Source organism: Cydia splendana, chromosome 20, assembly GCF_910591565.1.
Source record: "Cydia splendana chromosome 20, ilCydSple1.2, whole genome shotgun sequence".
Taxonomy (NCBI): domain Eukaryota; kingdom Metazoa; phylum Arthropoda; class Insecta; order Lepidoptera; family Tortricidae; genus Cydia; species Cydia splendana.
This window is the reverse complement of record NC_085979.1, coordinates 14,438,184-14,452,503: the sequence shown is the minus strand read 5'-3', so window position 1 is coordinate 14,452,503 and position 14,320 is coordinate 14,438,184. Positions and strand designations below refer to the sequence as shown.

The following is a 14,320-nucleotide window of genomic DNA, read 5'->3' as shown; positions in this document are numbered from 1 at the left end:
TGCATTTGATATAGGTACACCTTCGACAAAAGGAGCATTATTTTACATAGTTGTTTTTACTTTTTATTTGTATTTTTGTTTTTACAGATTTTTGCTTTAACGACACATAAGTACAGATCAAGTTCTCAATGACCTATTGACCTGATGTCATGTCCAATTAGCTGCAAATTGAGGGTTAAGTTATAGTCGAATGGTCATGTTAGGACCGCAAACCACCTCTAATTCTCATCATAAACCGGACCAAACTTAATGTAAAGTTCACCTTTGGTGACGCTGTGGTGTCAACCCTCGCTGGCTCAGACTCATAAATCCAACTTTGACATAACGTAACCCTTGGACGAAGGCAACTAATTCCGTTCGCCTTCCAACTTTAACATTTTCAAGTTTTACGACTACTCTGAACTATAACTACATGCGTTTGCAATAAAACCTATCAAACACGGCAAGTTAGCTCGTATTTCAAGTGATAGAAGAGTCACGGTGCAAAGATGCCTACAATGTTCTGTACACGGTTAACGATTTACTCTGAACTGTTAGAATGTGAAGTACAATCCACTAAAACATTGGTAAGTGGTTACACGTATTATAGGTATAGGTAAGGTAAGTATTAATAAACATCAAATCTAGGCATTCGCCGAAATTACCATTTTATCTGCAAGATCAACGTGAGAATGTTGACAGCTACTCGCCGCAAGAGAGCGTAGGTGATGCGTAGGAGGCATGGTGATCTAATGGTGATCTGGGGAAATATTTCCACTTTGGCTTTTAAAAACTGGTGACAAACCCAATTTTGTATCTTGGCCGCCATGTAGCGAATTAAGCTTTGAATCCACTTCAAAATTGTATGACTTTCGAACATTTGGAACAGCAAAACTTGACAATTCGCCTTTTACATCGAGACTTATTATTAAACTAATCAATGTTAATATCTGTCATTAAGAAGAGTCGAATTTGGCCTTCTGTTCCTTACAACCTTTTATGACATCGTGGACAAATTCGGAAGTAGCATTTCTATAAACATATTAATAGTATTTGGAGCGATGACAGCGCCATTTGTCGCTCGAAGTAAGATGGTGATGATCTAATTGCTGCCTCTTTATGGCAATATTCCAAAAATAAGTAACCTATCAGAAATAGACCGATTAGGATTTTATAGGATTCTGATATGGTGTTGTTGATTTGTTTGGATCATCGTACAAATCAACAACACCAGTCGGGCTTACATGTACCTGTCCACTAATCGTACTCTATAAATTAGGTAAAGCGTTTCCGTTTATCCCATAATATGGTTAGCTATATCATATACATTGTCTACTTTTAGAACCGCTGGATCTTGTCTAGTATGAGGAGATGTATATAATCACATAATGACACGCTTACATGATTAGACATTTTCATAGATTTCGCTAGTTTCAAATGAATTCGAATCGAAAATATGAGGTATCTCTTCAATACACTACAGGGCAACTAACCCATAAAGGTGGGATCAGACGGTTCATTTTTTGTTCATTTTCTAGTTTCATTATTCATCTTTCACTCAAAGTGACACGTCTGAACACAAAATGAACCAAAAATTAAAAACGAATTAATTAGTGAAAGAATCCAACAATGTTGGATATTTTCATTCGGCATCTTTCACTCGCCCTCCGAATGAACAAAAAATGAACAGTGTGAACACAGAAATGAACGTTCATTCGGATTTTGCATATTTTTCTCGAATCCTGTGGGTATATAACCTACTATCTAGCTAGACAAAGATAACGTAAAAGCAATAAAATGGTGTTCAAGTGGAACGAACAAAGTAGGATATGCGGTATTTCTAGGTACTCTGTATAAATACCCCAGAGTTCCAAAACAATCGCCAGTAGCAAGGTATCGCAGTATAATTTGGAGTTTTATTCGGCTAGGTATACTGTCTCTCATTAAAATGTTTTCATTCGCTATTAACGGACCTATTACTAATAATAGAAGTTCTACAATAGTAGTTTATGTGACTGCTTACCTACATAATGAAGGCATTAAAATACGAGTGTGGATTTATGAAACGAATGAAATGAGTTTCATAATAGTATCACACGAGTGTTTTAATGCCTAATTATGTACAGTTACATACACTGCTTTATCTACACACATATTATAAACTTTCTATGATATATTCACTAACTTCATCCACCCACTAACTTCAGCCGACTTTGCTCTCTGGCGGAACTCGCGGATATGAGATGGCGTCTCCGAAATATCTTTATCGCACATTTTACACGAAATATTTGTTATAAGTAGTTCCTTTAAAAACAACAATACAAATTATTTTTTACTTATAAACTAATTAAAAGATAAACTGTACGTCAAATGGCGGCAAATGAAAACTTTTTTCACGCACGTCACGCATCCGTAGTTGATATTAGAATAGGGGTCAAATCAAATTGCTTTTTTTTTAGAGATGTTCGAAATTTGAAATGCATTACCAAATCGATTTTGATATAGTAATGAAGCTATTACCACATTTTCACAGATAAGAAATTTGCTGTAACAAAATAGTTTATCGTAATGTGGGCCATTATTTACGAATTTTGAAGGCATCATAGACAGTTTATGATATGTGTGTAGATAAAATTACTTTAAGTCATCCGCAAATGACTGCAATACGATTTCGGATCTTCATCGGCTAGTTCTCTCAGCAATGTATTCGAGGCTCCAAATAAATTTCTTCTTGCGATCCAAGGTCGCAGCCACTACCGACGACGCTTTCTTTGCATCTTGTTTGTTAAAATCTTTATTAAATGATCACAAATTAAACTTATACCAACGCACAACTTCATTCGACGCCATAGTGAAAGAAAAGAAAAAATGAATAATCTTTCCAGCAGCCGTGTGAACGTGAAATGAAAGGAAAATGAAACATTCACTCGAGTGAACATTCATCCGAGTGAACCGTCTGATCCCACCTTTAAGGATGAGTATTCAAAACTACATCTGTAATTGTTGCATCGTTTTCCGACAAATGTCCCACCAGCAATACTATATCCCTAATCCCTATAACATTTTATTGTGCTTTTGCTTTATATCTAACTTAATGAACGGTGGCTTAGCGCCAACACCGCTTTCCATTGCTAATGCCCGCCCGCATGCGTTGTTATGACACCTTTAACTGCGCGTTACACTCACAACTATAAATGCGCGATTTGTCTGGACGACTGCCATAGTTGGTATACCAAGCAAGACAAACGTACTGTAACTGATCTCAAGATTCGTAGTTTGAGAACTTATTAGAATGGTTTGTTTTCGATTTGCCTGGGTTCACTCAACTACAGTAACACTCCCTTTTGGTTACAAACATGTCAACTTAATCAAATGTTGATTTTTGGCCTTGTTGGTTATTATAATAAGTCGCCCTTTGTGGATATATATATTTTAGTGAAAATCTTTGTTTTTTCCTTTTGTGTAAATAGTAGATTGTACAACAAGGGCATAAAGTGACCCATTTATGCCCTTGTTGTACACTCTGCTTTTCACTTCGATTGCGAGGAAAATAAATTATATTTTTCACGGCAATTTACACCACGAAATTGTCGTAAAGCGGAAGAACATAATACATAACCAATTCCCGCCAACTAACTTTTTAATTGTTTTTTAAATTTTCAACATGTGATCAGATTTCAGACGCTTGGTTTTCTGCCAAGTCAAACATTTCGGAGCATTTTTGAACGATAATTGACTCCTATTTTATGTGATTTTCTAAATTTAATGACAGAAAATACGGATTTCTAATAAATTGTAGCAAAAATAAAATAATCTAACAAGTTTTGTCATCTACACAATTGTATTGCTCACTAAAATTGTGCAATATGTTTTAACTGTTTGGCTGTTGAGACCGATTACCTTAGTCTTAGAAGAAAATTTTACTTTTATGCTCTACAGCATAAAATGCGATTTTATGTCGTCTAGGCACGACATAAAGGTGCACTTTTTGAGCATGAGAAGTGAAATAGTAGATTGTACAACAAGGGCATAAAGTGACCCATTTTTACCCGAGGCAAAATAGTAGACGAGGGTAAAAATGGACATTTATGCCCTTGTTGTACACTCTGCTTTTCACTTCGATTGCGAGGAAAATAATTATATTTTTCACGGCAATTTACACCACGAAATTGTCGTAAAGCGAAAGAACATAATACATAACCAATTCCCGCCAACTAACTTTTTAATTTTTTTTTTAATTTTCAACATGTGATCAGAGTTTCAGACGCTTGGTTTTCTGCCAAGTCAAACATTTCGGAGCATTTTTGAACGATAATCGACTCCTATTTTATGTGATTTACTAAATTTAATGACAGAAAATACGGATTTCTAATAAATTGTAGCAAAAATAAAATAATATAGCAAGTTTTGTCATCTACACAATTTTATTGCTCAGTAAAATTGTGCAATATGTTTTAACTGTTTGGCTGTTGAGACCGATTACCTTAGTCTTAGAAGAAAATTTTACTTTTATGCTCTAGAGCATAAAATGCGATTTTATGTCGTCTACGCACGACATAAAGGTGCACTTTTTGAGCATGAGAAGTGAAATAGTAGATTGTACAACAAGGGCATAAAGTGACCCATTATCACCCGAGGCAATTTTTTGGTCTGAGCGAAGCGAAGACCAAAATAGTAGACGAGGGTAAAATGGACATTTATGCCCTTGTTGTACACTCTGCTTTTCACTTCGATTGCGAGGAAAATATACAAAAAATCAAATATTTTAGGTTATTTTAACGTATTTATTCAAGACTAAAGAAAATTGTTCTTGGACCGGTCGGAGGCACGGGGCACGCCGATCGGGAGAGCGCCGGTCGGGGGCGCGCCGGCAGGGCTGGCAGTTTGTATGGCAGAATTTGGACTTTATTGCTAAGTCAATAAGGGTCGTAATAGATGATTTTACTTTATGCTCTAGAGCATAAAATGCAATTTTATGTCGTCTACGCACGACATAAAGGTGCACTTTTTGAGCATGAGAAGTGAAAATACTATTACAGATTTCGTTGCATTGCAGTCTAGCTTCTAGACCTTCAGCTTTTGAATTTGGAACTTTCTTTTATTTCTATAAAAGTTCAAAACTCGAATTTAATTTGTACTTGTACAAGTACGCCGGTATTTACGAGGCTAGATATACATGTCAGAGAAGCTGTCTGCTAGTTTGCTGTTAATTTTTTAGCCATTACCACCTGAGGCTTTTCACTATGACCTATATGTGCAGTAACTTTCATTCGTGTTCTTAAATGTGTGCTGTAAAAAAAGCCTATGAAGGTGATATGTGTTTAGGTATCACATTACCCCACTTATTCAGTGCAACATATAATCATTCGCAATTGACGTCACCATTACGAATGCAAGATCGCTCATTTAATAAAGCGATTATCATTCAGTATGTATGTTGGTCCCCTTGCCCATCTAGATATGGCGGCGACCCAGAATCTGAGCCTTGGTGTATATGGAAATAATACTTGGCTTAACATTGTCGGCTGTCAACGGCGCCGATTCCATCAATGGCCTGATGAATAGACAGGTTGAATTATTAGACTAAGTTAGTTTGTATTAGACTAACTTTAAGGCGGTCATATATTATCGCCGAGGTCAAAATAAGGGTAATAGCAATGAGGTTACATTAGACTTGTAAAATGTAAGCACTAGAGCTTACACTAGCAGCAGCTTACACAGCAAAAAAAAAACGGGTAGGCGAAGTAGAGACACGTATTTGAATTTTGCTGGCGAATTTTATTTTATTAAAATTATTAGACTACAGTTTTGAACACAAAAAGTTTCAAATGTGTTAATACCTCACCTCAGTGCAGTCAGCAGCTGTTTTCTCTACAATATTCTCACACATAAGCACATAACTGCAAGTCACTGTCAAGCACAACACAAACAATAATGGATCTCCTGTCAAAACTCCAAAAGGAAATGAACAGTATGAAGGAACTTTTCAATTCACGGATGGCTACTTTTGAGAACTCCATTTCCACTCAGGCACCAGCACCTCCAGCTGTCCGGGACGACTTCAACAGCTTCAAAGATTTTATAGGAAAAATGGTCTCGGGCCTGCAGAATCAAATGGATATAGTCTTGAAGACTTTGGAGGAGATGGAGACGCGCTCTCGGGCTGGAATATTATTGCTACACGGAGTCCCGGAGGCTGAGGGTGAGATAGCCCCATCTAAAGTGACCTGCGATCATATATAACCATGGATACCGCCTTTAGGAACATTACCGTTCAAATTCTCGGGCCAAATTAGCACACATACACAATTACGCCTACATTCAAATAAGACGACGCGTTTACAGAGCCTGTAATCAAAGCTGGTAAACAAAATAAGAGTCATCTTTATTACACTAATGGTACATAGCTAAGTGTAGATGAAATGCATATAATGTCAATAACTACCAATCAGCGACATTAATCCGCTAATAACCTTCTTGCTGTACGTACTGGCCGCTGAGAGTTCGCGGTTCATATTTGATTAGAATATGACTTGGACAGGGATAGGTTTATGCCATACAGTGAAGAACCAGTCAAATAATTCACGTATAATAATTTAATGCAGATTAAAAGATAACTAGTTAAAATGTTGTTAAGACATGACAGACTAACTCAACATAAGTAAATATATCATTGTTGTATATATGTTTTCCGCTATAATAAGTATTTTGTATATTTTATTATCAATCTGCATGGCAGTGCGAAGTCACGTTCAGGTATAGTCTATCCGTTTTTCTAAGATCAAGTACGCCATAGTAAATGTATGGCGAACTTGATCTTAGAAATCGGACTGGCTATACAGTCTGCAAAATTTACATGGGTACACGAATCGGGTCAAAAATATTTGAACAGGCGGAGTCACAATAAATCCCCACTTTCAGTTCAGAATATTTTATATGTATATAGCCGGTCAAGCAGAAAAAAGTTTGTCAGTAGAAAAAGGTGCAAAATTAAAATTTTGTATAGGACCACAGCCGTTCGCGCGCTTACATTTTCTAAATTTGCCGCTCTTATAATATTTTAAACTTTCGCGTTTTGAACACATATTAACTCACATTATACGAAACGAAATTTACGTCGGTAAATCAAGGTAATTGAATATAATTCGCGTTAGACCCGTCTATAATGTGAGTTAATATGTTTGCCGCTCTTTTCTACTGACGGAAATGGCTTGAGAGAGAACCTACATATATGTGACAGTAGAGAGTGGATTCAAATGATCAACATTTTCAGATAATGTGTGTATTTGTTAAATTAATTCAGTGAAAGCATGATAGGAAAAATGTATCTACATATAGGAGACCGGGTATGATTATCTCACGGGTTATATCTCATAAATAGAACATATTCTAGATATCTTGCCAGGCATCCACTCAATTTCATGTCTCTCTAATTGGACAGCTTTTTTCCATAGTTCTCTGCGAATAACATCTTGTGGGAATCTGAATGGAAAGTAATGTAAAATGACAATACCAAATTCGATTATTAATTTGAAATAACTAGGTAGTTTTTTTATAGCTCCATCTCATGAAATAAAAAAGGAAAATACAAATCTGTAAGAAGGAATTTATTACTACATTTATAATTATATAGAAAATACCTAAAGCAAACACAAGTTATTAAAATAGTCTACTTCATTTAGCATAACACCATCCCTATTATCCTCGCAATTTAAAAAGTCGTATGTTGTTATGAAAGTCGTATGCACTTGTTACGTTTTAGCTTAGCACGGTAGTATTGAAAACAAATCGTCATGTTTTTTCCAAATTCTACTGAAGTTATCTGTTTACTACAAGTGAAAAGTGATTCCACTGTCCTTGGTATGAACTAAAATAACTTCTGCACCACTTCACGACACATGAATATATTTTTAATTACAAAAAAACGTTGTTTTTATAAATCAATTTAGCCATTTGTCACTGACTGTCATCTCGGTGGTACTGAGATTGCCAATCGAGCAGTTTGTAAGTACCGCCTATCGCGGGGTAGTTTGCGTTGGGTCATAATTGAGCGGACAGAATACTTCCATGTATAGCATTTCGCTGAAAGTGACAGACATTTGTCAAAATAGGCTTCAGCTGAGTGACATCACAACTAACTCATTTGTTAGTTGCCACCGACTTGGTAAGAACAAAGCAGCTTCCAAACCTAGGGCAATATTAATCAAATTTTCCTGCTCCAGAACCCGGGATGTTGTGTGGGCTGCCAAGAAGCTCCTTAAAGGGTCTGGCTTCACTTTATCAGAGTTTCTAACAAATACCCGGCATGCTGTGTTTCTTGAGGCCAGGCGTATCTACGGAGTCAAAGGTAGTTGGACCAGCGATGGCCGGATTGTTGTAGTATGCCCAGATGGTTCACGACATAAAATAACAACTATGGACGAGCTTCGTGCACTGCCCTTGCCCTCTGATGCCAATGGGGCCGCCCTAAAGTCCACTGCGAGTGTTGGTGCAGAGGCCAGCGGTGAACCCGTGCTGCCTAACGCTGCCAACGCAACTTCCGCAGCTGCAGCACGCAGGGTTCTTCCAAATCGAGGCACGCGGAAATGAAGCCTCAACGCTGGTAGTACAGTGATATTTGCGGTTCCTCATTGTTATAGCTGATTTGCTCTGTTATCAACTTTCACTCTGCCATGTGAGCACCTTTACTCAGCAAATACTTGCAAAGTTCAACTTGTACCGGATAATACGTCACATTTATTTTAATTTGCATTGTAACATAATTATATTGAAGGTTGGGCGATAAATTTTGTTATTTTGTTTGCGGGGAGTTTGTAAGTGTCACTAACGTCATTGTCACTTCACTAGTGTCATTTTGACAAGTTACGTTCCGTTTCTCACTATTGTTTTGTTTTGTATGTCGTTTTTCAATTTACGTATCTGTTCTATTGTGTTAAAATTTTTGTGTGACTGTATTCAACTACTTAATTAACACTCATACTCAGAACGCATATTCAGTATATTTAGTAGCTTTAATTATTTTATTCGTTATGTAAACCAGCTGCTGGCGAGTATTTGAGGTGAATTGTGGAGTTTAGGCGTAGTATTTTCGCATGCAACTAAATATTTACATTTTAAGTATAGTTATATATCGTTAGTTTAGGAATATTGTTTTATTTATATATTTTATATTAGTTTTTTTTACTTACCGCAAATGTCTGATGTTCTGGATATAAGCCTGGACAGCGAATTCTTCTCCTTATCTTCGTCTAGCCTTTACGATTCTTTTAGCGATGCGTCTGATTTGCCGGATTTAAATGAGCGTTTGCACGTTACCTTCGATTCAGCGGGTAAGCGCTTTAACATTGTACACATTAACGCTCAAAGTATTCCGGCACACTTTCCTGATTTGTTAGCAACTTTTGACGTTAAAAACATACACGCAATCCTTATTTCCGAATCGTGGCTCAAGCCCTCATTGCCGTCTACTCTCTACCCATTGCCGGGTTACCGTTTATTTCGAAATGACCGAACTGGCACTAGAGACGGTAATGGCGGTAGCATAGTTAGGGGAGGCGGTGTTGCCATATATATTAAAAGCGATCTGGCATGTCAAGTGGTTTCTCAGTCCCCCGCGGTCTACTCGAACGCACCAGAATACCTTTTTCTTGATGTGAAGTTGCATCATAGAAGTGTTCTTTTAGGAGTTTTTTACAGCCCCTCTTCTATGGTCAATTATTTCGACATCCTTGAAAATGCTTTAGTCGATTTGTCTCCACGTTACGATCATCGCATTATTATGGGGGACTTCAATACGTGCCTTTTAAAAAACGACCACCGTTCGCGCAAACTTAATTCCCTAGCATCTTCCGTAAATCTTGAAGTCTTACCCCTCGGCCCCACTCACTTTCCACATAATGGTCCTCCCTCTCTTCTAGATTTAATTCTAACGTCTTCCCCGGAAATCGTGGCCTGTCATGGCCAATTTAATGCAGCAGCCTTTTCAAATCACGACCTTATTTTCGCCTCATTCAAAATTCGAGCCCCCAAAAGGCGTCATAAGATAGTTTTGCGCCGAAACCTACATGACGTTGATCTACAGGCTCTCCAAGATGATTTGCGGAATGCTGACTGGTCATCCTTGGAGTTGACAGATGATATTGAAGTTAAGCTGGGGACCTTCAATGACGTTTTGCTCGCGGCTTTTGATAAGCATGCTCCATTGAAACCTACTCGAGTCAAGCACTACCCCGCGCCATGGCTTACACCTGAGATTAAGTCACTCATGGTTAAGCGGAATCGTGCTCGCGTCAAACTCCGTAAAGACCCTACCGATGAAAACCTGCGTGCTTTTACTTCTTTGCGCAACCGGTGCAACAAAGCGTGTCGAAATGCAAGGCGTAATTATATTCACCAGTCCATTAACGATTGTCCTCCCGCAAAGCTGTGGAAATTTCTTAAATCTCTTGGGGTGGGCAAGAGTCATCAAGGTCACACGGGTGTACTCGATTTAGAAGCTATCAATCGGCACTTTAGTTCTTCCCCGGTTGAGCTTGACCCTTCTGTAAAGCAACGTACGTTATCCATTCTAGCCAATACTCCTCGGCCCGATACGTCCTTGTTCCACTTTCGCTCTATCTCACCGCAGGAGGTCCTTGCAATTCTTAAAACAATTAAAACTAATGCCGTTGGTGAAGATGCCCTGAGCTTGGGCATGATTGTGCTCGTGGCGGAAATTATCGCACCCGTTCTGGCCCAAATCATTAATTTCTCTTTCTCGTCTGGCTCCTTCCCCTCTTCTTGGAAACTTGCACATGTAATTCCTTTGCCAAAAGTATCTAATCCTTCATCCCTTTCCCAGTACCGTCCCATTTCTATTCTTCCAATCCTCTCAAAAGTAATCGAACACTTTGTACACAAACTTCTCTCCTCCTTTCTAAATAACTATAACCTCTTGAATCCCCTACAGTCTGGTTTTCGCCCCGGACACAGTACTGTCTCGGCTTTGGTCAAGGTTACCGACGACATTCGGCTCAATATAGAGAAAAAAGAGCTAACGGCTTTGGTTCTTTTAGATTTCAGCAGTGCTTTCAACACCGTGGATTTTGACGTACTTCTAGGTATTTTACGTAATTACAATCTGTCCCCCTTAGCACTTTCTTGGTTCCGCGATTACCTATTTGGAAGGCGCCAGCGGGTCATGGTCGAGGACACTGTTTCTTCGTGGTGTGAATTGACCGCGGGGGTCCCTCAGGGTGGGGTCCTGTCGCCTCTACTTTTTTCTCTATTTATTAACGGGATCACGAAGTCACTTGTTTCTTCCTACCACCTTTATGCAGATGACTTGCAAATTTACTCGGCGGCTAGTATAGATAATTTAGGACCACTAATAAGCCAAATTAACGGGGATCTTGACTCTATTCGCGACTGGGCAACATCTTTTGGCCTCATGGTTAACGCGAAAAAGTCGCAGGCAATTCTCATTGGGAGTCCTCACTTTATCTCTAAGTTGTCTGAAGTGACAATGCCTAAAATTCTCTTCGATGGAACACACATTCCTTTCTCAGCCACTGTAAGAAATTTAGGCATTGTCATGGATCAGACTCTTTCTTGGTCATCCCACGTGACTGAAACCAGTAGGAGGCTTTTTGCTTCCCTGCACTCGCTTCGTCGGCTGCAGAGTTTCCTCCCTGTCCACACGAAAGTCATGCTTGCACGTTCTCTGCTAATTCCCCTTCTTGATTATGCGGACATTGCTGTTCTGGATCTCACGGAGGAACTACTTGACAAGCTTGAACGTTTGCAAAATGTTTGCATCAGATACATTTTTGGCTTACGCAAATTTGATCACATTTCATCTTTCCGCTCCCAACTCAAATGGCTGCCCATTCGGCGTCGTAGAGACATTCATGTACTTTCCCTTCTATTTAACGTCCTTTTCTCTCCCTCTTCTCCCCCTTATCTCTCGGAGAGGTTTAAATTTTTAGCAGACGGCAGCGGGCACCGGCTCCGTTCCAGTGCAGATCTCTCTCTGGCTATCCCGCCACACAAACACCGATCCTATGACAAGTCTTTTACTGTGTACTCTGTCAAATTATGGAATTCCTTACCGTCTTCTCTTCGTAAGTGTCAATCGGTCGCATCGCTAAAGGCGAATTTAAAAAAGTTATGGCTTTCTGACGGAACTTGAAATCTAAAAGATGTATGCGGTTAGGTAGTTTTAGTATATATGTATTGTATCATATACAATGTATTATATGTATTATATATTTTAAATATATATAGTTGTTTACATATTTGTTATATTTCATATCCCATACTTTGTATATAGGTACATAATTATAGTAGGATATAGGTTTACCTATCTTGTAGGATATTAAATATTTTATCTTTATGCCGTTTAGTACAGCTTTTATGTCTACCGTTCTCCAATTTTCCCTCAACTGCTCAAGGGTTAACTGGAAGAGATCCCTGAAAGGGATAAGTTCGCCTTTGTACTAATGATGTGTGTTCTTTCATGTTTTATGTTTCTTTTTGTACAATAAAGTATTTTACTACTACTACTACTACTACTAGTATGCCCAAGCAAGTGGTTTAGAATGGGGTTTCAATACGAATTGGGTTGCTTGAGTCTAAAACAGTTGTAATAGTGGTTGTATTCGTTGTTTAAAAAATATCTGGGCTGTCGAAAGTACAAATGTTGGCGCATATCATAGTAATATAGCGTTTTGCCGGTAGCAGACTGCCACTTAACATCAATTAGGAGTGATAAAAGAGTTAAATTATCACAAAGTCACCTTCATAACAGTGTCAATCAAACTAATGCATGCAACTAATATTACGGACTACTATCAGCAGAATGATTTACATATTTATTAATTATAACCAATCCAATGTGAAAGCATTGTCCCAAAAGGGTCAAAAAAACCTAATTCAAAGTCTTGAATATTATTGACTATCACTAAGTTAGAGTTAAAATTTAAACCTAGCATAGCCTGAGTCAGCGTTAACTGGGTTACTTTAGTTATCAGGCATTTTTAAAGCCGTTCAGAAAGTTTGGTGGTGAAGTTATAAATGGGCGTTACGCCACCGAGTGACTAAACGAACTAAGTAATTAACATCAGTGGGAGGCTTAGTCACCAGATGGGATGCTAATCATATTTCGAGTAGGCTTTAATAGTCAGCTTGAGCAATCAAAATAACAGTTGCTGCAATGTTCCTGTCTGGTTTAATACCATACAAAGTAATAGACCTGACTGCCAGTCTAAATCTTTCTCAATTGGTTTTAACTTTAACCCCAAGTGCTGGGTCGAAACTGCCACAAGCAAATTCCTCCGAATTGACTCTCAAGTTTAGTGCAAAGAAGAAAGTTAGATAAATTATAGAAGAGTAAATCTAAAGGCTGCTTATTACACTAGTGCTTATCTTGAACGACCGTTTACGGAGTCCGGCGCCGAGGGAGCTAGTTAATCCAACACACATAAGTGTAGCTAAAAAGATATGTATGCTTTAACTCAAATCTCTGACGATGTGCAGTTATGTACAGGATTATTTTTTCAAGCCTGGGGCTTAGTCTGGACTTTACTTATGTTAGTTGTTTCGGTATCTGCTTTTTCCAATATATTACTAACTACTATGCTGCTTGGAATGTCTATTAGTAACAACGCAGGCAAGACTACAATTTTTGTTTCGTTTTCTACATATTCTCTACTTAACTTTATGGTGGTTGTCAAATACTGTCTCCTAGTCTGCGACGCGTGGCATCCATAACTAAGTTGTCGAAAAGCAAGCCCCCGAAGATAGGTAAATCCTATGCTTTCCGGGCAGATTTTCATAAGGTAAGATATACCTATGAAATACAGAAATTATCTTTCACATGAGGCATTCAATATATTTTAATACATTGATTAGGTACTGCAGAAGTTGATTTATTTAATATTCCTGTTCTCTTGCAAACTTACTTTAAACTTTCAGCAGACTATAAAAGTCGCTCCTAATTGATTAATTCTCAGTATTTGGTCTGAATAACATACCGATTTCATTAATGACACCGATGATTCAGTGACAACATCTGTTTACATAGAAACTACATGACATCATTCCCTGTTAAAAATGTCTTAAGAGGAAAATAATGAAACTGCATTAAATATACATAAGTAGGTTAATGTGTGTTCATACCTAAAAGTTTTCAATTATGAGTAGGAAATGTTCGTGCTAAGTTTATTTAATTGGATCATATTCATAATTATTTATTATCTTTGCTAATTTAGGTCAATTGTCTGTTTCTGCTCGTTCTACGAAATTGGTGACACGTTTAATTTATAACATAATTATGTTTAATATTTTATTTATTTCGCTTGAA

At 37.9% G+C, this 14,320-nt stretch overlaps 2 protein-coding genes across 3 annotated transcripts in view; both read left to right on the top strand.

The window, feature by feature from the left end:
• Positions 1-14,320, top strand: part of LOC134800529 (dystonin) — a 288,922-nt gene that overhangs the window by 60,053 nt on the left and 214,549 nt on the right. The window lies entirely within an intron of this gene.
• Positions 5,719-9,109, top strand: LOC134800649 (uncharacterized). Its single transcript, XM_063773131.1, has 2 exons — positions 5,719-6,201; positions 8,038-9,109. Exons 1-2 carry the CDS (start codon positions 5,914-5,916, stop codon positions 8,566-8,568), a joined length of 819 nt encoding a protein of 272 aa, XP_063629201.1. The 5' UTR covers positions 5,719-5,913; the 3' UTR covers positions 8,569-9,109.

Excerpts from the sequence above, each read along its gene's own strand:
- LOC134800649 (XM_063773131.1), top strand. The coding sequence starts at position 5,914 with ATGGATCTCCTGTCAAAACTCCAAAAGGAAATGAACAGTATGAAGGAA. Across the intron at positions 6,202-8,037 it reads GTGAGATAGCCCCATCTAAA|AATACTTCCATGTATAGCAT; the intron begins GTGACCTGCGAT and ends TTGAGCGGACAG.